The sequence below is a fragment of the Falco peregrinus genome, chromosome 12 (genome assembly GCF_023634155.1).
Source record: "Falco peregrinus isolate bFalPer1 chromosome 12, bFalPer1.pri, whole genome shotgun sequence".
Lineage (NCBI taxonomy): Eukaryota > Metazoa > Chordata > Aves > Falconiformes > Falconidae > Falco > Falco peregrinus.
The window spans coordinates 12625524-12653213 of record NC_073732.1 but is presented as its reverse complement, the minus strand read 5'-3'; the positions used below and the strand labels follow the sequence as shown (position 1 = coordinate 12653213).

Sequence of the window (27690 nt, the reverse complement as noted above, 5' to 3'; positions counted from 1 at the left end):
AAATACGACTAATATTAATACAACCATATTTTTCAAAGAGCTTTTATTTGTCTGTTTCCTTTCTTGGATATAAGTAACATACACAGTACACAGTTTTTATGTTGGTGTCTTATTGAAAAATGAGATCTGAGTCCAAATACAAAATTCAAGGATCCTCTTTGCTTTGAACATGAGGTTGGCTTCATATTCACATGAAAAGCCAACACTTACCAGAATCCCTCTATACTACAAGACTTCTGGAAGCAGAGTATTAAACCCTAGTTCAGTATATATAATTTCATAGTACAGAAAATATATTACCTTTACAAGAAAGAGCTTTATAAGAATTCCTTCAAAAAAGTAAACATTCATGTAAGCCTCCACTCCATCAACCTCCCAAAATCAACTGTAGTCAAAGACCACATGGCTACCTGCGCCTTCTGGCCGTAAGACCGTTGTAGAAGAGCACCATCATAACAGTAAAATTGTCAATCAATCCTTTAGCTGTCATAAATATACTTATTCTGTAATTAAAAATACAGGAATCACATTTCTCAATTACAATTTGTTAACTTGAATTATATATAAGCATATAAAGCCAAATAGGACCCTCTAGCACAGAAAATCCACAAAGCCCTTACCGTCCATTGTAAGCAATGTCAAAACACATGTTTTCACAAAACAGTATTCCTGACACATACAAAAAAAATTCAGCTTGGCAGCAACTGTGGTAAAAAAAGGAAAAAAAAAAAGAAAGCCAAGTTTAAAAGTAGGTATGTAAAACCTGTCTAAAGCAGGCCCTTCTAAACGACATCTGTCCAGTGATCAGATTCAACGTATGTACTCACAGAAAGAAGTGTACAGTTTTTCACAGGAATTGTTCAGCATTACAAACAACAGCACTCATGTGCTCCACATCATTTTTGTTAAATCACAGGTTTTAGTATTTCAAATAATGAATCATCCAGATTTAAAAACCTAAGACATTAAACATTAAAAGTGCACAGGTTAGTTCCCAATCTTAACATGTATACTAAAATGTACTTTTGAAGCACCGCTGAAAAATAGAAGCGGGAATTGATTGTCTTACGTACGACCACAACGTTCAAAAAATGGTTGGTCTATTTTGATTTCAAAATTTTAGTGTTCCCACAAAAGGGAAGAGTCTCGATGATGTGACTTTCTATATTCTATAAATGTTAGTATACAGTCAATGTTAACATACAAAACTTGGCACTAGAACTGCCTCTTTCAGAGCCACACAGTCTTTGCATGCACTGTAACCTACAGTCAAACATAATTTCCAACTATGCTGGAAATTTTCTATTATTCTGTATCTGACTTTTCTATTAAAAATAAACATAGGCTGGATTTTTGTTTTAAAAAGCCTATCTTCTCCCACAACTTGAAAAACAAGTATCAAAAAGGAACAAACAGCAAAAATAGAAGAAATCAACACATTGTGCTAGTTATGAAGCTCTGACACCTGACAGCCACAGTCTGAGGAACATTAAAAAAATTCTATATACAAATGTTATATACACACAAAGATTAAGTGCTTAAGAAAATTACTACATCTGTTTTTGCATTTATTTCCACCACTTCCACATCTAGCTGCGACTCATGCAAACACATTTTCAAATGTATTTTTGTGCAATAATCTTTTCTATTTGGTCTGGCAACAGAATTAGGTCAACAACTTTCACTTACAGGTATCTAGAAGTAGACACGTTTTGTCTAAAAGTTAGGCCTTAGTTTCTTGGATAAAACATAGCGTATTTAGAAGTTCGAAAGCCAAGCAGGTCTCTCATTTCATTTCGGAATTTTGACAAGTCTTGCCGCAGTTCATTTAGGTTTTCCACAGTTGCCTGATCCGTGCTTTGCATCTTCTGTCTCATGGAAGTCAAGTAACGATGGACTAAGCAACACATCACCTTTTGATAATTTTCATCTCTCTTTTGTTTCAGATTTCTCCATTCCTTTAAACAAACATCACACATTTACTATGGAGAAGTGATTTTTGAGCTCTAAAGCCTGTATACAATTATACAGAGAATAAGTAGGAATAAAACAACAAAACTATTTTATAGCTACATCCTGATGTGCACAAATATACAATGCATGTAAACTGCCAGCAGAATTTAAACTGAATTATGATCTGTTGTACGAACAAAATTGAACATTTTTAATCTACCTGGCTTAGTAATTGTACTATAAGCAATTAAGAGTTCCGTAATCCTGAATGCTTCTCATTGCACATTCCATAAAGTCTTTGAATTTAGTTTATTTAATGCTCTTTTTGTCAGAAAGAAGATGCAAAATTAGTATGCAAAATTACAGGGTACAATAAAAACATTTACTCAACAAGAATTAAAAAAAATCCGTCCCGCCAACAGTGAGAGGCTTCAGTGACACTTTTTGGTTATTTATTTTGACACTTCTGTAGTATGTTTAAAACCAATTACCTTCCCCAAAGAATACTCTAACCTCACCATTTCTGAGATTAGCACATACTTCCTTAAGGTTTCTATGAATTTGCAATCACTCACTTAATTTTTTCTGGGGGAATTGGGGGTTGGAGGGAGGGGGGCTGAAATTCCCCAAACTGAAAGTTAATAGAATCTTAGTGAAGTAGAAACAGGTAACCTATTTTATTTATATTTTGGATGCAACACACATTATTCTGTAGTTCCTATTTATCTTAGCAGCACTCACCATATGACAGGCAGCTTCATGTAGCAGTTTTCTGATTCATTTTAGCAACCAGCACCTTTCCAGCTTCAGAGCCTACAGCTTTCACACTCATTTCTTACCTTTAGGCTGTTCTGACGTTTCACTTTGCCACTTGATGTATGAGAGCAGATCCATTTACTGAGACTGTTGAAAAGATAACAGATAGTCTTGGGAGAGGGAATAACATTGAAAGGTGGAGGTAGCGTGCATTTGTCATCAAAGTAGCTAAGCCAAAGCTTGGCACGAGCAAACTTCCATTCCTTATCTTCATGATTCTAAAGCATCAGAAACATTAACAAAGATGAGAAGCAAAAATATTAACAGGCTATTTTGTTTTATTTTCTCACACCTGAAAAACTGACAGTTATTAAACTCTGATTACAAGTATTTTAATAAATTCAATATACAAATATTAAGTAATTAAAATAAAAACATGTATCTTCAATTCACTATATACACTGGTGTAAATACAAAATTTTGCTATGAAGGTATAAACCCCCTATCAAATGGCCAAATACTACACCGTATCAAGAATAGCATCTTGACTTGAACAGTCACTGTATCAAAAAAGTCTATAATTCCCAGAGGGCCAATGTCTTGCACATGTTCAACATGTGAAGTACCCATTTTATTTGGATCAAAGTAAATAAAAAGTTTGTATTTGAAGGAAAGAGATGCCCCTTGCAAGCTCAGAGACAGAGCTCATTCACAGAGGTCTACGGATTAGTCTAGACATTGTAGGAAGAAATCTGTATGAAATCCAAGGATACAGCTAGCAATTATTGGTAATTAATCAGAAACCACTTACTGCTATCAGCTGAAAACTTTTATGAAGCATTGCCACAAGGAGTTTAGTTAATACTATCACAACCACCACATTGTAGGTGCCAACAATAACAGCACCAACAAAAGACTGTAACTCTTCACCATAGCTAAAACGTGTGACGAAGATAGCTACATGTGCCAGGGAGAATATATACCAGAACAGAGCAAAACATGTGCCAATAAACCTAGAAAAACAAGAAAAAATAATCTGGTTAGGTAAAGCAAACACCAAAACTGAATTTATTTAATGTAAATTCACCTTCAGTGAAAAATTCCAGTTCTGTTTAATTACTAGGGATTAAGGGCTAGAACAATACAGCTATTTCATAGGTAGCAAACTCACGAATGGAATGTGTCATTGCTCTGTTGCTCACAGAAAATACCCGCACAGTCCTTTTCTTCATTTACAGTGAATCCTTTATCATAAAGTTGTGTCAATCCAATCGTGAATGAGAACAAGACAAGAAGAAACATGCCCAGAAATTTTCCAAAATCTTGTAGCATCTGACCCATTGAAATCTGTGAAATAGATTTATTTCCAATTTTAGTAAAACATGTAGTTCTTTTTGTTTGTATTCTCTCCTTCAGCCTCTAGTCACCACCACCAAAAAAAATCTATTCACATTTTAAAAGTTTAACTTAAATTTAAGATGCTAAACAAACTTCACAATCAGGAGGTACACTTGTACCACTTTTCAGTGAAAAGTTCTAAATGTTAAAGAGAAAATTTAAGTAGTTCAAACATCACCTAGTAAGTTCATATCCCTCAATTATACCATAAGCAACAGTATGTACACCCTAGTCTTTATCTGCAATACCAACAGTAATAAGGGTCTCAGAAGTCAATAGATAAAAGCAGTAAATGAAATGCATTTGAACATAAATACCATCATAGAAAGTTAATGAAACACTTAATAGGGACACTGAATTAATCAAAACTTTTGGAATCATAATTCATCAGTAATCAAAAAGCAGTATACCAAAGTCCATCTGCAGAATACAGAATTAATTCACTGTATATTTTATGCAAGATTTTAAATATACATAATGTGTAGGTGTGTAAGCACAAATTGGGGTGTAAAGTATAGAAGACATGACACTAAATTCAGATCATTAGTTTCCATTTTGAAATACCCTATACAGAAGTTTCCAACAGTACAAATACCGCTTTTTTTTTTTTTTTTTTTTTTAAAAAAAAAGTTATGGTTGTGCATTTTTCCAACACAGGGAAGACCTTGACTTGCTTTTGTCATTAGCGTAAATTTTTACAAAGATCCAGCATGAACTGTTCACAATTTAAATTACTCTTCCTACAAACTTCTTCAGAGAACAATATATTATTATCAAGAAAGCAAATGCATGAAACGGGGTCAGGTAATTCTCTATATAAACCAGTGTGTGGAAAGTGCTTTCTACTCCTGTATGAATCACAGTCTGCACCAAATCAGAGTCCAGAACTGTATCACTGGTCAGGTTTTGCAAGTACAAGTTTACTGGGAGATGAAGCACCAGCTCCTGCTCCCTTCCATGCTGCTGGACACCCACTGAGTACCCCTGTTGCACAGCAGACATTCTCCGGTTCTTTGAACAGTTTGCCACAGCCATGAAGAATCTGCAACTGTAGGCACAGAGCTATGCAGTAACTATAATCAGCTGGTCAGAGGATGATTCTAATCCCCATCAGACTGCTTCATCACATTTAACCCCTTAAAGAAAGAAAAAAACCCACACAAACCACCCAACAACAAAACATTTACCCTTTAACTGACACATGATTGCAGACAAGATGAAAACAGGAATGCACAAAAAGTGCAAACCACCCAAAACTATTTTGTTTGGAATACAGTGTAGTAACACAGCCCAAATACCAGTTGCTTTCTTCATATAGTCAAGCTATTCCTTTCTAAGCATTTGAAATCTAATGATCTAACCTAGGGGAATATTATTATATCTCCTGTTGATAATAAAACCCCACTACAAACAGCCAACTTACAAATCTGTATTAAAATAGGTTTTATTAATCCTAAGTAAAGTAACAAAATGCTTAAAAATAACTCTTGATAGCCAAATGAACATAGCAGCAGCCTCCCCCTGCCCCTGTTGGGTATCCATGCAATATTTGATCACCACCATTTGAACTTTGTGACCTACTTTCAGAAAATACTGTAAGAGTTGTTACACAAGCTGTACCGGCCAACAGTAATAACATAAGCTTCAGTGTGCAACTGAATGGGGTGACTGTTGACTGTTTTTATTTACTTGGAAAATTTCGTAACATAGCCTCCTAATAAAAAACTTGTGAAGGATCTAGTACATAAATAAATATGCACATTAAACAGTGAATCTCTTTAAAATGTGGAGAGACTTCAGCGTTCAATCAATTTGTATAACAAGCCTAACACTTACTGCAACATCAAGTCTAGTATTTTTTCAAACTATGCAAGTACATTTCCATTTATAAATGCATAAAAGAAAAAAATATAAAAATAATTAACAGCAACATAGTCACAGCTAGAGAGAAAAGGTTAAGAAGTAAAACAAAACCCTGAGAGGAGAAACAAGCATCTTTCATTAATACTAAACTGGTTACAAGAACTATGAACATTCTTTTTAAAGGACTTTTTACGATGATTTTAAAAAGACCCATTTAACAAGTGATTACTTTTCTTTTCAAAGAAGGACTATTGTGTATGAGACAAAAACATTCTTAAATATAGTTATTTGTGCAGCGTGATCAAGCACTGTAACTCATTAAAATGAGCTGAACCTTCAAGCTGGAGGTTTTCAGCTATATCCTAAAGCCTTGATATGATACTCTAATGATCTGAGCCAAAATTATTTCTTTCAGAAGCTCCTTCAGTATAGCTCTAGTTGCAGAGGAAGAGTTAAAAAAAAAAATGCTGCTCCCAAATGTAGTCTGCATTTATGTCTAATAGTAGTAACTTTTCTTGCACAATCCTTTCAGACCATCCTCTTGCCACTACACTCTAAAACTAGTCCTGTTCACTACAAGGGAGGACAAAGCATTGATTTGACCTATTAAGACAAATTCCATCAGTATAATCACTGGATGACTACCCTATTTATTCCGAGCATCTTTTTATTCAACAGACACTTGCAAATCCAGTGATGATGACAAGCAGCTGTATTAACTAAATCCTATCAGAGTTAAAAATAAATAAATAAATGGGAGGGGGGAATCATCAGTACAAGAAAGCAGTGATTTGTCTGATCTGATTTGTCACCATGAATTTCCCAGAAAGCAAGGCCAGAGAAGCTGGAAGTATAGCTATACAAAGCTTTTGTCAGTAAGCTATGCTTTTAATAACAGGTGGTTTAGTTTGTAAATAAAGGTTCTTCACTGGCACAGTAACTAAATCAATCAGTGCCGAGGACTCTAGCTGAACAGAAAAACCACAGAAGTAAAAAAACGTTGCTAGTGGAGTAAGAGTTGACACTCATCATATTTTGTAGAAGGAAGCTTTCTTCCTCCTTTTAATCTAAAAAGGATTGAGGGAGGTAATTGCATCCTAAACATGACGTTTTAATAATAGTCCAGGTTCCCTCCCCTATCCCCAAAGGTACTAGACCTTCTGTGTAATGTCATATTGCACCCTCAGGTTTATCTGATTTTTTTATCTGTTTAGTATCATATTGCTCCCAGTTTATCTGAATTTTATCATGATGAATAGCACCAAGACTAAGATGACAAGGCCGGTGCTTAAAAAAAGAAACCAACTAATGAAAAAACAGTACATGCCATAAGCTCAGTAGGAAACTCCATGTCTGCTCTCAAATCAGAATAAGAAAACTAAATCTTTGCATAAAACCAGGCAAAATTCCAACTTCAAATGAAAAATTTAAATTTACCTTAGAAACTGTTGCGGTCTCTACTGTTCTAGCATCACAACACAAGACTATTAATGCTTCCCCACACCATCTCCGGACAACTGAATTAAATGTATTACATAATTAAAATATGGTTGGGTTTTGGGGTTTTTTTATGTCATTATTATTCACTGGAAGGCTTCAGCAAATTACAGGTAAGAAGAAACATTCTCTCTTCTTATAACTGGCTATAAACAGATAACTATTTCAATACTCTTGAGATATTTGCATTTTTCAGACCAAAGCAATTTGCACAGTTCAACTCAATACGCAACTTCAGTGAGATCACAGTGGTAAACCAGAAAGGCTTTTGATTACTCTTCCTTGCTACACACCTCATTCATCTATCTTTTAGAGATAAGATGTTAGGATGATCATTTACCTAGAACTTTACTGGAAAAAAAATGACCCTTATGGTTTTCAAACCAGACACTCACGTAGTATGTGATGCTAACCACAGATGAAAAGAAAGTATATATTTATCACAGAAAAAAATATTTTAAGAAAGTGAACTACACTAGGTCTTCCATTCTTTTTCTTACCTTTTACTATCTAAATCATGTGTTACATGAGAGAGTAAAAAACCAAACTTCAATGCAATATAACTTCTTTGTACTTTATTCTTTATAACTTTCTTAATTGAATTCCTTTTTCTCTTTTCAACAGAACTCTTCATAGCAAATTAAGATCAAGTTTAATATTTTCTCAAGCAGCAACAATATTCACCTGGAGTGGTCCCAGAATAGAGCTGGTTGTGTACATGAAGAAGAGACGCAGATAACTAAGAACATTAGCAAAAGCAAAAAGACCTTCTGCCACTAGGGTAGGGTGGAATGCATCCCAGTCCTTCCTTTCAGCATAATCATGAAACTGCAATATAAAAAGGACAAACTGAAATAACTGACATTATAAATACAGAAATGCACCCATGCACCACTCCCTACTTCTGCCTCCAAAACAGGCAACAGCATAAAAGAAATTAACACAATTCATACATGGCTTACCTCTTTCAGGTATCTCACTCTTTTCAGACAAAGGCATTTTAAAAGCCCTTCCAAAGGGAGCCAGAAATCAAATGGTTTAAATTCAGCACCTAACTCTGTCACTCACTTGCTCAGCAAACCATTTATTCTTCTGTACTGCTTTCCTTTCTACTCTTTTTTGCAGGGTTTGTTGAAACAGACTCCTGTACTTCATAAACATATGCATTGTTTAGTGTAAATAGGCCTCAGTCAAAAACAACATTAAAATGCTGCAAAGAAAACTGAAGTACACATGCACCTGGCAATGTGGTGACAGCTGGTCTTAACCAGTTTTAGAAAGATTTTAGAAAGACTTAGGACCTGCGGTTCCTTCAGTGGATTTTATGAATGACTACTGAGAATGGAAGTCACAAGGAAACTGTTGGTGTAAACACACACTTAAAGTATATCCACTACGTACCATTCAACTATTCACAGAATATCCACAGATCCCTAACCTTCAGCCTGGCTGAAAATACTCAGCATTTGTATTACCAGCTTCTCCTGTCTCAGACGTTCAAAAACTAAGGAACTCTAAGCTGTTTTAAAGTAACTTGCCTGAAAGCATGCTGCACAAAGGTGGCAAGAAACACACTGCCATTGCCTGCACACCAATCCTTCTGCCACAAAGACTCCTCCTTCCTTTCTTACTGCTTCAATGACTGTAATACGGATGCAAGATGTAAACCAAACCTTTTTATTCGGTTTTCTAAACAATTTATGAACTCTAAAAATAAATTTTGCCATGTCAAAGTGGTGAAAAAAGCCGTCATGTGCCTGTTACAGAGGACAGGAGTCCTGCGTCTTCAAAAAGGCTACAACTTAAATTAGCAGCAAAGGGCCCTTATCTCAGCTAAGGAATTGCTGGTTGCAAAGCAAATGGCTGTGGTTGGGAAGGCAGCCCAACCACGGTATTCTCTAATTTCTCCAAGAAAAGTAGTTTTCCTTTCCAAATGATCACCAGCCTCTGAATCAATGAAGGGATAGGGAAATGAGCCAAAGACCAAGTTGGGAAGAACTGAACCAGTTTATTTCCCCTCCAACTGACAGACAGCTGTCAACTCACAGTTTGCAATACAAATTAATGGTGCTACAGCACTGGCTTGAATTTTGCTAAAATTTTCATATTCAATTGGTCTGGCAGCTTGCCATATGATGGGTGGCTAACAACATGTGCAACAGAATGGGAATGATAATTTTCAAAACTTCTATCTTCAATCAAATCCAGATGGCTTTTCACAGAGAAAAAACAAAGCTCCTCTATGGTCTTGGGGCTTTTTCCTTCCTACCAAAAAAAAAAAACCCACCCCCCAAAAACATCAAATCAAAAAAATCCAACCAACCAAAGAACAACTAAAAACATCCCCACAACCACTTGAGCCATCTGAACATATGTAATCAAAAGCTAAATAAAACTTTCTGTAACAAAAAAAGCATTAAGCAATCTAAACACAGAGATTACTATTAGCTTTCTGCATAATCCTGATCTATGGAACCAGGCGAGCTCAAATGCCAGATCAGATGAGCTATATAAGGAGATTTCCCCAAATGAAAATCAAGCCAACTGAAAGACCAACCAGTTCCTACAAGAAGACGGTAGCTCTGTTCGGAGTCCCCGATTAACTGGACATGTCTTGGAATGTCTTCTAACTCCCATTTCTCTCATGAACTTCTCTTTCAAGCCCAAGAACAAGCCCAGAGATCGTGACAACTACACAGCATATACCACATAGAACATTTATCTCAGAAGCCCACACTGTATCCACATAGTAGGCTATTACTAGTGTAGTACACACTTAACTACAACATACTACTACTAACATACTACACATATCTTCACATATTTTGCAGCAATGTATTAAAATTACATTCGCTCAGTCAGTGCTTTGGATTTATGAAGACAGGTGCTCACCTTGTTATGGGCAACGACTTTGAGGGCAAAAGTTGCCAAGTACAGGGAATTCATGACAAAGCTAAGCTGATTACGTGATTCTTCTAAAAAGTCTTCTAAACCATCATACCACAGTCTCTTAACATCTGACCACACCATTCCTGCAGGGAAAAATACAAGCCAGGGAAGTCAAGCCATTGCACTGAACAAAGTACTCTTTTACAACCGAAGTACTTTTGACTGGCTTTTGTAAACGAACTGACTTCGTCTTTAGCAAAGAGAAAAAAGTAATCAAGTAAATTTACTAAAAGCACTGCACTGGATTACAAGCATTAGTTATAAGGCAACAAGATGTTTAACCTTTTCAAGCCTACTTTCCAACTGAGAAACATATTCTCTGACAAAAAAGGGCATGAGAGGAAATGAACAGGAGGAAAACTGGACAGGAAAAGGTCAAATTTAAATAAAGGTAGAGGGCTAGAATACAAATGCTTTTTCTAAATGAAAAGATTCACCTTTTTCCAAAAGCACTACAGAAAGCATTACATTGCTATTTGAAATATTTTTGGAAGTGTGTAGGTATTACAAGATGGTTTTTAAGAACAATGAGCTTAGTAACTGTATATGAAATGACCCAAGAAGCAGAAACTTTTCCTACCCTAACTGATATTGAACATTAGCAGAGAAAGAGACCATGACTTAAGATTGCAAAAATCTGAAGTGTAACGTAGAGCAACATACATTTAATTATTCAGGATCTTTATAGCCAACTGAATTTTACCATTGTTAACCATGTCTGGCTGTATGGAAAAACACATCTGGCTAAGAATTTTACTAACCGAATGGCTGTTATAGACTTTACATTTTTATAAAACTTGAAAGGATCGTTAGATGAAATATAATGGCACCTTTGATTTCCATGAATAATCAGTTATTTAGGTGGTGGTTGGTTTTTTTTTTTTTGAGTACTTAAGATGTATGCTACTATATTCAGGACAAGAAGAAAAGGAGCATGTGTATAAATGGTAGCTAAAAACTGATAAGACTTGGTTCAGCTTTGGGACTTTGCAACTCCTTTAAAACTTTGGCACAGGAAGAGGAAGATCCAGTGAATGGGAAGAAAAAAGAAAATCAGATACTTATGCGTGACTATTTGTTCAGTCAGCTTTACAGCAATGTTAGAAGGCATAATAAATAAAAAGTGTGCTATGCACAGTTTGTTAAAAGACTTACATGTATTTGTCTTCTTACTGGTTATAAAGAAAATATTTCTAAACTAGAACCTCTGTGCCCCTCCATAAGATCACCATGTATCTTTTACTAAATATTACAGATTCAGTAAATGGAACTGAAAAAGTCAAAGATGCTATAACTGACGTTGTTTACACACATACAAGAATCTGAGTTCTGTTGCTTTATTTTTCTGGGGCAGATACTTGTATGATTTATGCTTAATAATTTAGAAAAAATAATTCCTGTATTCATGATTTTGGAAGTTAATCTAGCAGAACACAAAACCTGCTGCTAAGTCTCAGAAATTCTGCTATGGGCATTTTGACATTGATTTTAGAATGTATTTTAATGGGACTATGGAAGACCATAAATGTAGGTAAATCCTGTTCCTTGGTTCTTTTTAATCCAGTTGATTTTGTCACACATTTTCTAAATACATTCTTTATCAACATACCGGATAATTGGAAGGAAACAGTACAATATGTCACTGTAAAACACGCATTTAAGCTATAAATACAATTACCATTGTAAAAAAATCTTAAATTCAATAATATGAAAAGTAACCTGGTTTTAAATATTTATATTACTTATAAGTCATTTTTCAATCCTATCTGAAATCTGTATGTTAAAATACTACATGAAGAAAATGAAGTGTTTCTATAACCTTTCATAAAATTTCCAAGCCCACCTAATGACACACTTTCTGCCCTACATTAGAGTTGATGGAACAAAAGAACTCCTAAAATCAGATATTTGATCTCAAAACAAAGGAGGAGTCTGTAACACTGATTTGTACTCTACATTTGACATTTTCAAGTTTCTTTTAAAGACCTGCATTTGTTTGTGTGTGGGGTACTCAGTATTTCCATAATCTGCATGACTACTTAATAGTTTAAATATAGCTCAACAATAAAAGGAATCACCATTAAAAAAAACAACCATCCTAAAGTAACAAATAAACCACCCACAACTACTCAGGTAAAAAATGTGGCATTTTCAACTGTATTGTTGCTTTTTACAAGTCCAGTCAACCAAATAATACATAATTACCTTACATTAAGGTATAACTTTCCATTAATTTATCTACCAAATTGTAATGTAAAAACAAACATGCACCAACCAACCCTAAAGATGTTTTATGAATTTCCAAGCCAAAAAAAAAAAATCACGAGTACTCAACAAAAATTATACCTGTGCTCCCTCTACTGCACCAACCAGAACTAACATGCATCCTTTCAGGCACAGGTATGATAATCGATGAAAATTACATGCAAAAAATTATAATATGGGAAAACAATGTTTCTGTGTTTTAAAACAAGGATGAAGTAAATGCACACCAATTTATGAGACTAATATGGAGTATGCATGCATACATATGCATACATAAACATGCACAATATACACTTTTTTCTTTAAACAATATGCCAACTCTGCAACAAGTCCAAATTGTATTATAAATTACTTTTCAAATCAAGCATTACATAATTTGTTATGAAAGACTGAGTTGTTACTTAGTGTTGATGTACCACTAAACTGGCAATGCTGTATATATATATTCAAAGTCCTCTCCCTTCGCTGAATGCTACAAAAATTTCATGTTTACAACCAGAAAAGAGATTTTTGCAGAACCCTAAATTTTCACAACTCTTTGAAGTTGGATTAGTCCAACAAAATTGCACAGAATCCTGTTCTATCAAGTTAGAGCATATCAATAAAAATAAAAACAGTACAGGAATTGATTTTATGTCACTGCATGGTTACTCCAGCTACTTAGAAGGCAGAAAAAATATACTTAACTTACATTAAAAGTATTTGTGCATTGTATGCACTATATGATTACATAAAGATCGTAGCTAGGCTTTCAGAGAAACAAGAATTTTACTAGCAATATTCCGATTCTAGCATAAGTCCATACACAGACACACAGGTAACGAAGCAGCTCAGATAATTTCTATCACTTTTTTACAGAGTTCACAGAATCAGGGAATACCCTGAGTTGGAAGGAACCCAACACAGATCATCAAGTCCAACTACTGACTCCACACAGGGCAACCTAAAAGTTAAACCATGTATCTAAAAGCATTGTCCAAACTTTTCCTGTAAAAGAGAGCTGGAAGAAATTAAAAAGATCTGTGGATTGCTGGCTGACAAAAAAAACCCAAACAAACAAGTTTGACTCACAGTGATTAAACCACTGACATACTAAATAATACTACCTATTAATGAAAAATTTGGAAAAAATCTAAAGCGATGTCCGAATTAATTTTATTCCTCAACTAATTCCTCAATTATTCCTAGCAGCAAGTAGAAAGAGTTGATGACAGGCTCTTATCTGTTACAAAACTATTCATCTGAAGAACACACACTTGCTTTGCCTTCTTAAGATCAGAATCTTAAAAATGTCCAGGAAGATAAACAGCTTTTACATTAACTTACTATTGCACAACTGAATCTCACTTGCATCACTGTGAATGCTACCAGTCCATCTGAAGAAAAAATCACATTCCTCTTGTGTTAGATTCTACAACGTTCTGTTTCTGATACATCACTTTCTGTGATACCTAGAGCTTGTTGTAACACTTTACATCCTTTCCTCAAAACGTGTTTGGGTGGTTTTATTTTTTTCCTGTAATACTACCCTCCAAAGAGCAAACTTTGGTCAAGCAATAAATAACATAATAATGATTTCATAAGAAGGTAGTACAAATCATTATTGTTCCATCAACATCAGCAATTGTCATCCAATCTACTCAAATCATACCTACCGATTAACCATATTATCAGAAGATAGTCTATTCTCTCAAGGGCTGGTCCCATTGTATTCTTCTTATTCTCATTGTAGACAAGGGAGTACAAATTAAGTAACAACAGAAATGTGAAATATGAAGCTCCATGAATAATGAACTTCATAAAAGGAGTGTGAATTATTCGACCTACTCGAGATTTAGGGGCTAACAAGTAACACAGGGACAGAACTGGCCAGAAAATGCCAACTGTCAAAACAGTCAAAATTTTCTTGCACGTGTGCTTGCGTCGATAGCCTGCCATCTGTCCAAACCATACAGTGTTCAGGAACTGCTGGCAGTTAGACTGAGCAACAAACTGGGGGAAGGGAAAAAAAAGAAATGAACAAGAAATCAGCCTCAGGTTTCTTAATACAGGATACTGATTTATATGATTAAAATTCATTTTCAAACTATGTGTAGTTACCAATGAACACGAAAAGGTAACAATACTAAGTTGAAATAATTATAAGAGAACAAAAATGCTATGGGTTCGCTATGATTATAAACATCCATTACTTTCACTTCCTTCTAAAGCCAGAAACTTAAAATAAATTATACATACTAGACGTTTAATGGTTTTCAGGTTAAGAAATAGTTTTGATTTCTAATTATTTAGAAATATAGCACACAAAAAACATCATACTTCAGACACCTTCACTGTTTTTTTATTATAAAATATAGCAATCTCATCTGAAGAATAAAATACTGTTACTGAAAAATACTATCTACACTGTAAAACACAACACCTTGTAAGATGAGGACTAAAGCGGCCACAGTTTTATACGTATCAGTTCTTAAAATCATTATGGCTCTATTCAGCAGGGTTAATTTTACATCAGAGTAAGCTATGTTGTATCAGTCCCTCAAAAAGAAGATAATTTTGGCCTGAATGTTATGTAGAATATGCAAATATTGTTTGAAATTTCAGGTGCTTATTTGCACGGAGTTACAAAATCATGTATTTCACTGGAGGATGGTTTGTCATTTATTTTAAAAATATCAACGTAAATAACCTTGATATTATCATCACATTTTAGAAACCATCACAAAAAACCCGTCTCTATAGTAAACTTTCCCCATACCATGCAACAAACATTGTTACTCTCCAGCCACTGTGGTAAAAACAAGCTATGGTCAAAACCAGAACAACATCTGAAATATGTCAGTATGCTTGTTCAATGCATACCAGAAATGTGTAATGCTGGTTCTAGGACATTCCATAATAGGGCTTACAACATTTAAACACTATGTATTTTAACAGTGTCACGAACAGTTTAAGCCTAGATATGTAGAACAGACAGAATTATAATGCCTTCTGCAAACGCTAAGTGAAAATGGATTTTGCATGGAAAGGAATGCATTCTCTCTGTCCGCAGTCCTTGTACTAGAATCCCACAAATACCCATTTGCCTTCTAGCACAGCAAAACTAGAGTTGTAATTTGTCAAGGAATAAAGACAACAACAACCTACTGCATGAAATAACTTCCAGACTGATGGCATAAGAAGGCGCTGCTACTCTGGAACTGAGGCACTATTCAGTTCACACCAGCATAGGTCTAATGTAATTATTGAACAGCACAAAGCCTGCGCCAAAGCTGAACAGCTAATAACAAGTGAGAGGATGACAAACCATGTACTGTACCTAAGGATCCATGCTTCCCTAGGCAAAGATCCAATGAGAATCTGAACAAATAATTACCACTACCAGAGCTGTTCATAAAAGAGCAGCAGTCTTACTATAATATAGAAAATACTACATTCTTCTCCACAATAAATACTGAAGAATAAATACTGAAGAAACACTCGGTATCTTGCAATATCATTTCCCTGTTTCACATGCAGGGAATCTCTTCCGTAACTCCTGCAAATTTATTTCCACTTTTATGTCTAGAGGCAGAACAACAGATTAAATTAATTACTAGCAAAATATGATAAGGAAAGTCTATCAAATTACCACAAAGACAAACCTCTTTTTGATTATACTTGATTGCAAGTTTTAAGCGGCTTAGGTTCATCCTCTCTTCCAACAATCCTCGCTTGTCTACATGTTCATCACTAGACGTGTGATTCAGAATAACTTCCAGCTCCCGTGAATTCCGTGCTTGTGCAAGCAAATCTTTAGCAAAGGTTTTGCATTGTTGAGCTAGCTCCTCGTAATCATTTCTGAAAGACACAGAAACAGTTCACACTACAACACTGCTCACATATTTTCCGTTAATTTATTGACTGTCCATTTTTGCTCAGGATTCTATGTGATGCTAAGACAAATTAAAAAAAAAGACACACAACAGTCATATGTCAAGGTCCAAGCATTCTGAAGACAACTCTGAGTAGGTTTCTCATGTAACGTCACAATTACGCTTCAGTTCGCTAGACAGAGAAAAACTGAGAAACAGACTTACAGTATACAAATTCTGATCTTATGAGTTCCATATGAAGAGTTAAACCTTAAGAATTATTTCCAGGAGATGAGAAAGCGTACTCGTCACAAAACATGACACTGCTAAGTCATCATTTAGACTTTCCACTTGGAAGGGAAGTTGTTTTGGGTTTTGCTTTATTCCTGTAATCTGAAAATTGAAGTTTATTCACTGAATACTATTAATATAAAAAAAAATCCAGAAAAGAAACCACATTATTTGCTTGTTTTACCTGGCACACAGTCCATTTTAGTGCCAAGCTGTATCACGAAAATGCAACAGTTGAACTTGTAAGAAAGACAATTAGCTATAAAAACAGAAAATTCACCTTGTTTAGAAAAGTAGAATTTTACCCCATACAAACATTTCCTTTCATGCTCTCAGAAAGCTTTTGTGCTGTATAATTTCAAAGTGGTAGAAACCATCATAGTTTAAGCATAAAATTATACTGAGCATTTGTTCACTGAATAGGGCATTTTCAGCCTGAAATCTATGCTCATGCATATTTCATATATATATCTACACATATACACACACACGCTGTTCAAAGTCTTACAATAAAAAAAACAACACCCAAAACAAACCCTAACATGAGTGAGTCAGGTCAACATAAACAAGGTGTTGCATACTTCTACCCTGATGTCAGGGGGAAAAAAAAGTGCATAGTTCTAATGAGATATTGGTATGATCAATAGGTGTGTGATCTTGAAATAAGTCAGCATTTAGTATAATTTCTGTTTATTTTTCCAAAGTAGAGCTGAAATTTGAACTGCTGGTGCAACTATACACATGCAACTGACTACACTTAAAAGGATTTAAGGCAATTAAACTGTCCAAACGACTACTAATGAGACATAGATTATATTATATAACTTCTTATTGTATCTTATTATCAGTTTAAACAGTCCAACTACAAATAATTAAGAATAAACCTTTTCTAATGCATACACATTTCTATACATGTAAATTCATACAGTATTAAAATTGGTTTGTGTTTTCAATTCCTACCTGAATTCAACCTCAACAAGGCTGAGTTCTTTCAAGTCTGCACTAAGTTCAAAGGCTCGCAGGATCGGATCCTCCTCTGTCAACATTATTAAAGCAGGACTGGCCAAACACCGATAAATGTCAAGACGAAACCTGTGCCAAAAGAACAGCAAGGAAAATGAAGATGGTTTATTTTATCAGTAGTTTCAAATCAGAACCTATTCCAAAAGTTTGCATAAAACAGCTGAAAGACAAAACATTTGGGTTTCTCAAAATCAGACACTACAAGCATCAAATATGACATGTCATGGAATATACTGTCCTTCACATCCTTAGAATCCCTATTATTCCAAGTATCAAAAATTAGCCAAACTGGCTCCCTCTTGTTTTCTTCATTACTCCAACTGTTACATCAGCAGAGGCCATTAGTCAAGATAACAGTGTTGGTAAAACTATGACATTTTAAGTGTTACATAGTAGTTCTTAAGGCTCTTCAAGTGAAAAATAAAGAGACAGAAGTAAACCATTTAAGGAAATCTTCTGGTTTAGCAAACCAAATTTAAAACAGTGGGAAGCTTTAATGTGCAATACAAAAAAAAATAAATTCAGGAAAAGCATCTGCAAGGATGTTCTCCTCTTGCAAAACTAGTGACTTCTGAATGCCAGAACAAAGGCTGTTATCCATTCTAGTTTAATTAAGAGCTGTTATCTCAAATGTTTCTATTTGTTTGCTTGGGATACCCTGACACCTTTTCTCACACTAGACATGGGCTATCAGGATGGACATCAGAATGTGGCCTGTAGTAGCTGAATATCAGTAACAATTATCCTTTCATTTCCATTGTGTTTTAGCAATTTGGATACATGCTGGAGTAATTATGTAATAATTAATTATATATTGTAACCGCAGTATGCTTACAGTCTTTGATCTCTTGTGATTTTTCACCCCAAACTCTCATATGCTAAATTGTATTCCACCCTCAAATATGGTGTCAAGTTAACCACACAAAATACCGTTAAGATTGGTAAAACCCTCTCCTCATTTAAACCTTTATTAAAAAGCTTTCTACTTTCAAAAATACACAAGAAAAGAAGAAATCTTTAGTTTGTACTTATGAACCCATGCCACACAAACACTTCCAGAAACAGGACACAAAATTATCCACCTCCTCATTCTAGCTCAAAAAACCCCAAGTATTAACTAAGTTAAGAAAAATTTTATTTGCATAGCTCCTACGCTCCCAAGCCAAAGATAGCTAGAATGTTTGTGACACAACTGGTAGAAATGAAAAGGCACTTAGCTTAAAGTGTACAGTGACTAAGAGTATAAAACCAAAATAAATAAAAAAAGCCACTGCCTCCCTCAGGCACCGCCCATCTCCAAGAACTACCATTTCTCACAATAAAGGCTACAGTATATTAAAAAAATCCGCTCATATACCTCACCTTGAAGATAAAAAGGAAATATCAGAGAATGAAGACGTGATTTTTTTTTATTATTGTCTGAATGGTTAACTAGAATTCTAGTCTTACCTAGAATGTCGTAGACTATCTTTTTTGTTCTTTGCAGTACACAGGGTGCATTCACAGCCTACAGCATGAGGTTTGGGTAAGGATATATCTTGCTTTAACAGCATGGTGAGAATTTCATAGTTGTTACGATGCGCAGCTAAAATGACAGGTGCCACATCCATAGTCGTTGAGTACTCTGGGTTCTGAATGCGTTCCATTAATTTCTGAAATAAAATGTAGCAAGTAGCTAAATTTATTACGTACAGTTCTACTACAGTGTTTACATGTAAGGGTTTTTTTGACAGTTCAGCAAAATATTTCCTTATTTTCATGTAATAAACCATAGGAAAATATTTGTCCTGACACGCAATCACCTCAGATAAATACTGGAAAACGAAAAATGGACAGAGAAATGCTTCTGGTTTGTTTACGTAGAAAACCTGACATACAGTGCACACCTTCTCCAAAATACATGCATGATATTAAAAAGCATATTTTGCTCTACTTAGAGAAAAATTATTATGAGTCTATTCACTATCTAAACACTGAAAAAATATCCCAATTGTACCACAGTGTTTATACTATTCCTTCCCTCCCTCTACCTCTACTTGTGATCTTTTAAAAGTTCTTTGATACTTAAGCATTGCCAAGGTAAGTTTCAGCTGATTAATTTCCAGGTGAAGGTCTGATGTTTATGATTTGCTCAAAAAAAAAAAAATATCTACAAAGCTTCAATACATTAATATACCCTTTATAGATCAAGGCTGCTTATTACCTTGGAAACAGACTACCAGAAAAGATTTATAACCTTTTTTTTTTTTCCTCTTCTGGACTAACTAGGCATCTGTTAATATTCGGCAGGTATAAAGCCACTGGATTCTTTAGGTGGAAAAGCAAAGTAACACAGGCTATCCTATAAGACAAAAGAGGCTATAAAAAAAATGCCTAATATCCAGATTCTATCACTTTTGAGATGCAGAATTTCATTTAAGAACACAGTTTTAAACACTACAGTTACCCAGAATGCAATAGCCCCCACTCCACAACCAAAGAGCAAAGAATAACACCACTCAACTACAATGGTTGGTCTGGATGATCTTTTTGGTCGGTGATTAAGTAGAATGTCGACAGCTCCCACTACTTCCGAGTCAATAGCCACCAGAAGCGCATCTGATGACTAAGGAAAGAAAACAAGTCATATAAGAAAGCAGCAGTAACTTAAACAGCATAAAGGGTCCATCTGAAGTCAAATTGCATTTTTATAAAATGTATTTTTGAACTACTAAAACGATGTTCTGCATTATCACTATGTATATGATCAGGATACAAATCCAGCTTGTCATTCCAGAAATTAGCATAGCCTTACTGACAATTTGTTTCATCGCAGAACAGCAGAAGGACCAGTTACAGAAATTACCTTCCAGCAAAGATGATTCATGATACTTGCAAAGATCAAGTTCTAAGAGACAATTTACCAGGTTATTAAAAACGTAAAAAGCAAGCATGCATAACAACTCGGGCATATGGGACACTTCAGCCCCGTATCTGTAGTTCTGTGGTAAAACTAGGAACACGCGCTTTTTTCTGGGCTGGTAACTACTTCTGAAACTTCTTTTACATTGAGATAAGTAGCTTTTCATTTCCCCTACAGTTGATATTCTTTCCAATTCACTTTAGAAAATTCAAATTTTTACTTGAAAAATAAAAGACACAACTTTTATTATTGCCACTAAAAAGAAGATCCAGGGGAGGGGAAAGCTTGGGGTTTTTTTCCTGTCCAGTATCAAATCACCTGACAAAATACACTACTTTTTCCTGTCTTACATACCTAAGCTATCATGGCTAAAACTATCCCAGCAGCAGCAGATAGTTAAGGAAGTTTTGGTATACATTGTTGGTATGAAACTGCCTCTGTCATCAAGCACACATCTTGTTTAACAAGAAAGCACTGCAGAAATGCATGCTTACTATAACTTAAAATCTCCTAACATAATGCATTTTTCTAACTGTGCCACTATTTTAGAAGTTACTACATTCCACAATCAAAGATTCTCTGCATGATGCACTTTGACTATACAGTTTATTTTGCTTGAAGATAATATATAATCCCTACAACAGGAATAACAGACTGAACTTTATTTTAGTTGTTAATAACATTAAAAATGTTACTTAAACAATTGCCATGCCAATAACATCCCACTAGAAAAGTATAATAGTGAGAAGAAAACACCTTCACAATTACTAAATAGAAAAAGAACTGAACTGCCTATAAAGACAGATTAACAGAGAAGATATATAAAGAGTAGAACACACAGACCAGTGACTACACTGAAAATTTTCACTAACTTGTGTTGTGTACCTGGCAGCCATAATCCAAAAGAAGTTGTAGTATGTCCAAATTTTCATTTTCAATGGTTATGGTAACAGCGTTTCGTCCAAGCACATCCACACAATTTATGTTCATTTCACCCGAGCTGTTTTCTTCCAAGAGTTTCTTAACCATGTAATAGTCACCTGCACAAGTAACATGTGAATGTCACTTATTATTATCATAAAGCAGTAAAATCATGTGAACATTCTCAGTACCAGCTACCATCAAACAAGACAACATTCCATAGCTGACAACAGCCATGGAATACGCCAGACAATTAAGAAGTCCAAGTAGATAACCATTCTCTCATTGGAGAGGAAACTAAATATATTTCAGGAGATCTCTTTCAGGAAAGCACTAAAACATGTACTTTAATCCACCCTGTTGGTTCCAGTCCTAAAAACGAACATACAAAAGCACAGGTACTTTTAAAAAAATGGGCAATAGCTCATACGTAACCTGTGAGACACAGGCAGTATCAACTGCATGAGAGAAGGCTTCTTTGTTCTGAAGAGCCATAGTCCCAGTGAACCCTCTCTACATTGCTACTAACAGGTTTGCATCTTCCTTGAGCAGAAACCACATTAAGTCTTTGTACCACTCCAACTTTAGCATATATTTTATCAAAGCAGATGTAGTATGATGCTGCAATGTTATAAAATTCAAGCCAGCAAGCTGAATGAGCAAGTAAAGCTCGCTACAGCAAAATGTATATAAGCTGTACTTTCCTATTTGACTAAAGTACACACCACACTGCCCCGTTCAGTGTTACTCTGTTGATTCTTCTTGCCATAGGAGACCGTAACAAAGACAAACCTTAACACAGAATACTTACAGAAGTACACATATAGAATACTTACAGAAGTATACGTAGAATACTACATACAGTAAAACACTGCAATCTGAAAGAGCGCTAAACCAGCTGTTACACAGGCAATTTTATTCTTATTTTTTTACATTTTTTGTTGTGCATCCTTTTATCTTCCTGAGCCTTTATGCATACGGAGAAAAGCTGTGGCTCAGTCTCATCTTCAGGCCAGACTCCACCAGCAGCCCAGCTGCCTAACAGCAATCCATCCCAGCACACCGAGCACGAGAGCAAATGTCCCAAGCCCGCTGGCTAACGTCACCACAGAAACACTCCTATGGCTGTGAACCAACCTAAACACCCAGCCAGCAGCCAGCTCTGCACATAAACACACCAGCTCCTGCAACCACACTTATGCCCTAATGTACACACAACCAGTCAGCACATGATTAAAAGCTTTCCTTGGACTCCAACATTTCAGAGATTTAAGATCAATTTAAAACTATGTTTCTACTCACGGGTAACTAAATATACGCTTGAAGTTGCATATTTTAGAAAGGAAAAACTCCTCCAATCCACCACCATGGGTGCAACACACAGGAAACCTGCCTCACTCAGTCCAGGGATGCCCAGGTAAGCCCTAATTTTACAACAACCACATCCCCACGGTCTCTAACAGCGAACGCAGCAAATGCCTCACGCACTGACACAAACCGAGCTCCCTCACGAACACGGGAGGCGCTGGCCCACCGCCCCCCACCCCCCGGTGCCCCCCGGCCCTGGGGACAGCCGGGCGCTGAGGCGAGGCCAGGTGCCGCGGTCCCCCTCAGCAGCAGCGGGGAGCAGACAGGCCCCGCCGCCCCCTCCCCGTGCGAGACACGGGCACCGGCAGGATTCGCCCCCAGCCCTGGCCCTGACCGCCGGGGCCGGGCTTAGGCCCTCAGAGGCAGCGGCCGAGGCCTCCGCTCGCCGCGGCGGGCAGCGGGGCCGGTACCTTTGTCGCAGGCCAGCAGGAAAAGCTTCTCGTCCAGGGTGGTCTCCTCCTTCACCTGCCGCACGTCCTTCAGCGCCAGCAGCTTGTTCGGCGAGGCCGAGGCGGACGGGTCCGCGCTCTGGTACAAGGCGGCCATGGCGCCGCTCCGCCAGGCCCATCAGAGCGCGGCCGGGGCGGTGGCGCGGCGCGACCCCCGGTGCCCGCTGCCACCCCGGTGGGAGCGGGGCGACAACCCCGGGCGCGGTCAGCCCCGCGGGCAGGGCAGGGCGGAGGGCGGCCGCTCCCCGCCGCACTGCGCAGGCTCCAATGGCGGCGGCCCCCCCTGCGAGGGGCAGCGGGAGGCGGGCGGGGAGGAGCGGCCCGGGGGGGCCCGGCGCGGCCGCCGCCCGAACCCCCTTTCCCGGCCGGTGGCAGCGGGGCCGGGGCCGGCGCCGTGCAGGGGTGCCGCTGCCCCGGGGGCAGTGAGGAGGGGTGCGCGGGCCCCCGCCCGGGGAGCTGAGAGACAGCAGCAGCTTGATACTTTAGCTCCCCCCAGCCCTCTTGCATTTTTATTTAGTTTTCTTCCTTTCTTGGGTGTTCGGCTGCGGGTAACCACCTTATTCAATGTCCAGCTGCAGCATGTTTGGTGAAAATTTACGGCTGCGGAGGAAGGTGTACAAATACTTACTTTGAAATTAATCAGAAAATAATTACGAGCTTCAGCTTCTCCAGACACTGCACTAGTCCTTCTAGATAAAAAAAAACCTACACACATGACAGACGCTTCAGGAAAATCAAAAGGAGTGATCTACAGGGAAATGCAACACATAATAATGTGAAACATCAAACTGGGCTAGCCAGCTCTTTATTGGCTTCTTATACAGTATTTTATGAAAAATTAAAAAAATAATCAGATGCTTAGTCCAACTGCAAAAGCTAACACATAAGCAGAGCTACAGTGACACAATTATGTTTCAGCTTACTATTTCCTATTTTTTCTTAATACATAGACCATAAAAAGTTCCTGCTTGGTAACAGAACAGTACTACTGCATATATTTAAAGATTATTCTCACAAAAAAGTTTCATCAGCTTTATCTATCCATTAGTTTCCTGGTGTTATCATAGGCCTTCATTTGCTGTGATTAAAATCAATGACAAGACTCATTGGCTTCAACAGGAGTTAAACGCTCAAAGAATAAGGCAAGGATGAGAACTTCTGAGCAGTCAGGAGTAACGTAATAGGACTGGAATGCACCTTGAGACTTTTATGACTACACAAAAGTAACATCCACTAAATCAAGCAATGTTTCACAAGAGGTCCTGAAATAATGATGCAGATACTTACAATGCTATGGAAACTTAATACATGTGAGGCTTGATTAATAGGGAGTGTGGTTTTTTTAAAGCAATACAAATCTGTGATGTTAATTAGGTAACAAGCATGTTCTGAAAACAATATTACCCGTAAATAATTGATGTATTATGAAATTGAATAAAATTTTAACTAAACACATTATTAAAACTTAGTAAGTATATTTGTGCAAACAAATTCTCATTTTACACTAAGCTTCAGAACTCTGTAAACTGCGAGGCATTCATCGTGCTTAACATGGCAGAGAGTTACGATGTATGTCATTATTTTATTTTGTTCAGTCCTCTTCCCATCAGACATGCAAACACTGTCATCACCATTTTTGGCTTCACTTCAACCAGATCATCTGGGAGAGCGTATATACGAGCACCGATTTTTCGAGCAACTGAAATGGCATACCTTGGAAAAGAAGAGAAAATAAATACTGTTACTGTCTTTGCCTCTACTAGTGTGCCAAGATTCACCACCAACAACAGATTTTAATAGCAAGATACGCTCTACAAGAAAATGGATGTTATTGTGAATAAAGCATGTAGTAGCAATTGAATTGACAGATGTTTTGCTACTAGTTATCAAAGCATTTTTGGCAAAAACAATATAGGTTATAGTAGGCTATCAATAAACCAACTGCAATACAGTGGTAGTAGGCCATACCAGCCATGAATTTGAGTTCATATTTTAAATATGCTAGAAAATAGCTCCAGAATATTATAATTTATAATATATTCTATTTGAAACAAATCAACTAATATTACTGTAATCTCTCAACAAATCAGTAAATTATTAATTACACCATCATTAATGAATTTCCTGCACTTCAGGAAAATACAAGGCATTCATTTAAAACTTACTTAGCATTATTCAATTTGTCTTCATAAGAAAGATCTTCTCTCTTGACCATTTCTGGACGAACTGCTTTTGGCGCAATAGCATCTATTAAATCTAGGACAGGTAAACTAGTGCTAATCGATCTGTCCTAAAAGAGAAGACTCAAAAGATTAGTATAAAGAATTTACTTTGATTATTCTGTCTTCACAATGCAAAAAACCCTACAGCACATCTTACATACCTATTGAAAGATAGCAGTGTTTTGTTACTTAATTGATGAGGGTTACCCCCCCACGCACCTTTATGAGGTCTAATACTCTTTTCCACAATCAAAATAATATCAACACTGAGTGTGAACCTTATTATTACACAAATGGTTTAAATGTATTTATGGAAAGAAACTCCCTCCTTCCCTGATGAAGGATGGGAACTTTCAAGGAAGTCCAAGGACCAAGCTTTCAAGACAACTAAAAGCTATTTACATTCTCCAACTACTTTTATTTTTCTCCTTTTCTTGTAATTGAACTATTTTCTGCAGTAGTTTATGGCTCACAATTTTTCAGCTCAGATGGTATTCTGAGCTAGTATGAGCAGTCTTTGTTTTGTATTTAATACACAAGAATTTCTTCAATGCTTAAACCAGCGAGTGCTGTTGCTGCAATCATTTCTTCCCAATTGCTAGGGCAAATAAAGAGCTGATCGTGTCAAACCAACAGTCAGCAGAGTGCCAGTGAGGCTGGCTCTGTTCCTGCAGGGCTCAGCACACACCACGTCACGTGGCTGCCTTCACCACCAGGTCAGAACTGATTTCTAACTCACTGAAGAAACATAGAGTCTCCACATTAATTATACATTTAAAAATAGTAAATCTTCTTGAAGACATTGAGTGCACAGAGTATCTCCCCATGGGCATAATCCAAACCCCACACCTGTGTCATTTTTATAGTTCGAACTAATGGCAATTCCACAGAAGTTCGCTTTCATAGCCCACTATAAATACGAGGGACCTCTGCTTGCTCTGCTACAGAATCTGCTTGCTGCAGTAACCCCAAAATAGAAAAATTCAGATTGTGACAACGTATACGTGAATGTTATAAAAAATCAGTAGTGACGGTATACTGAATAATGTCACTTTACGTCAGTAGCTCCTTATCTTCATTGGTCTACCATCAGTTGAATTAAAAACACAACCGATGCACCCCCAAAACCACAGGCATACCAAAAGCAAGATGCTGGGACAGATTCTCTTCATACTTCCAACTTACTCATATCACCATTATTACATTTTATGTAGAAATAAGAGAAGCAGCAATCCCTTTTAAGAAGATGAAAGCTTAAGTCACCCACTAGAGTAGAAATGAAATATTTTGTTCTATAAAGTTATTTGATATTACTATTTGCCTAATGCTTACCTAATTCAGTATCATAACACAGTGAGCTCTCAAACATTTAACTTCCTAGGTGCTTATGTTCCTCTTGTGAACCACAGACCTAACCTGTTTCAGGGTATACATTGTGTACAAGAACATTGTGTTTGCATGCAAGTACAACTACTGATCTACCATTTCTAAAGAATGAAATTCACACAGCATGACACACCTGACTTACATATGATCCTTTATCAATTTGTTCGTATTTGCTGAATGGGAAAAACTGCTTTGTACAGGTCTGCTGCACATCAGCAGTGCCAATGAAGACATGAGATGTTGCTGGTTAACTTGGGCTTCCTCTCCTGGCTCTGTCATGCCAAGTACCTCTTTTTGAGCAGCTGTTACTAGAAATGGTGATTCTTCTCCTTCCAACTCCCCCCCCCCCCCCCCCCCCCCAGTACTTCCAAAATTGGTCTTGTACATGTTTGTACAAGTATGAGAGTGCCTATATCAAAAAATATGGGAGATATATGACATGACATGCCTAAACACTGGTAACTTCAGACAGGAGCCCCTTCAAAAGTTTAGCCTTTTTTATTTTTTTTAAGAGTTTCATTGGGGGTGGGGGTGGTGTTTTGTACCTTACAGCAGCAATGATAATTTCTTTTTGTTTCTTAATAATAGACTTG

At 36.8% G+C, this 27690-nt stretch overlaps 2 protein-coding genes across 9 annotated transcripts in view; both read right to left on the bottom strand.

The window, feature by feature from the left end:
* Positions 1–26: 26 nt before the first annotated feature.
* TRPC1 (transient receptor potential cation channel subfamily C member 1) lies at positions 27–23846 on the bottom strand. Of its 3 annotated transcripts, XM_027787203.2 has the most exons (14): positions 23451–23844; positions 21637–21791; positions 20353–20454; positions 19299–19501; positions 17787–17918; positions 16326–16521; positions 14337–14673; positions 10360–10499; positions 8152–8295; positions 3881–4056; positions 3521–3722; positions 2793–2987; positions 1690–1958; positions 27–957 (listed from the first exon to the last, which is right to left on the bottom strand). In XM_027787203.2, the coding sequence occupies exons 1-13, from the start codon at positions 23584–23586 to the stop codon at positions 1731–1733; spliced, it is 2346 nt and encodes a 781-aa protein (XP_027643004.1). In that variant the 5' UTR covers positions 23587–23844; the 3' UTR covers positions 27–957; positions 1690–1730. The 3 variants fall into 3 exon arrangements, 2 of the variants coding, with proteins under 2 accessions (XP_027643004.1, XP_005237775.1); XM_005237718.4 differs by having other exon boundaries at positions 27–1958; positions 23451–23842; XR_003554581.2 differs by lacking the exon at positions 27–957 and having other exon boundaries at positions 1899–1958; positions 2793–2856; positions 23451–23846.
* A 414-nt stretch (positions 23847–24260) lies between these two features.
* PLS1 (plastin 1) overlaps positions 24261–27690 on the bottom strand; it is a 48285-nt gene continuing 44855 nt past the window's right edge. For all 6 annotated transcript variants that reach the window (XM_027787186.2, XM_055817103.1, XM_027787187.2 and 3 more), the window contains 2 exons: positions 25655–25779; positions 24261–25202 (listed from right to left, as the gene is read on the bottom strand). In XM_027787186.2, the coding sequence (XP_027642987.1) occupies positions 25067–25202; positions 25655–25779 (261 nt within the window). In that variant the 3' untranslated portion in view covers positions 24261–25066. The remainder of the gene's footprint in view (positions 25203–25654; positions 25780–27690) is intronic.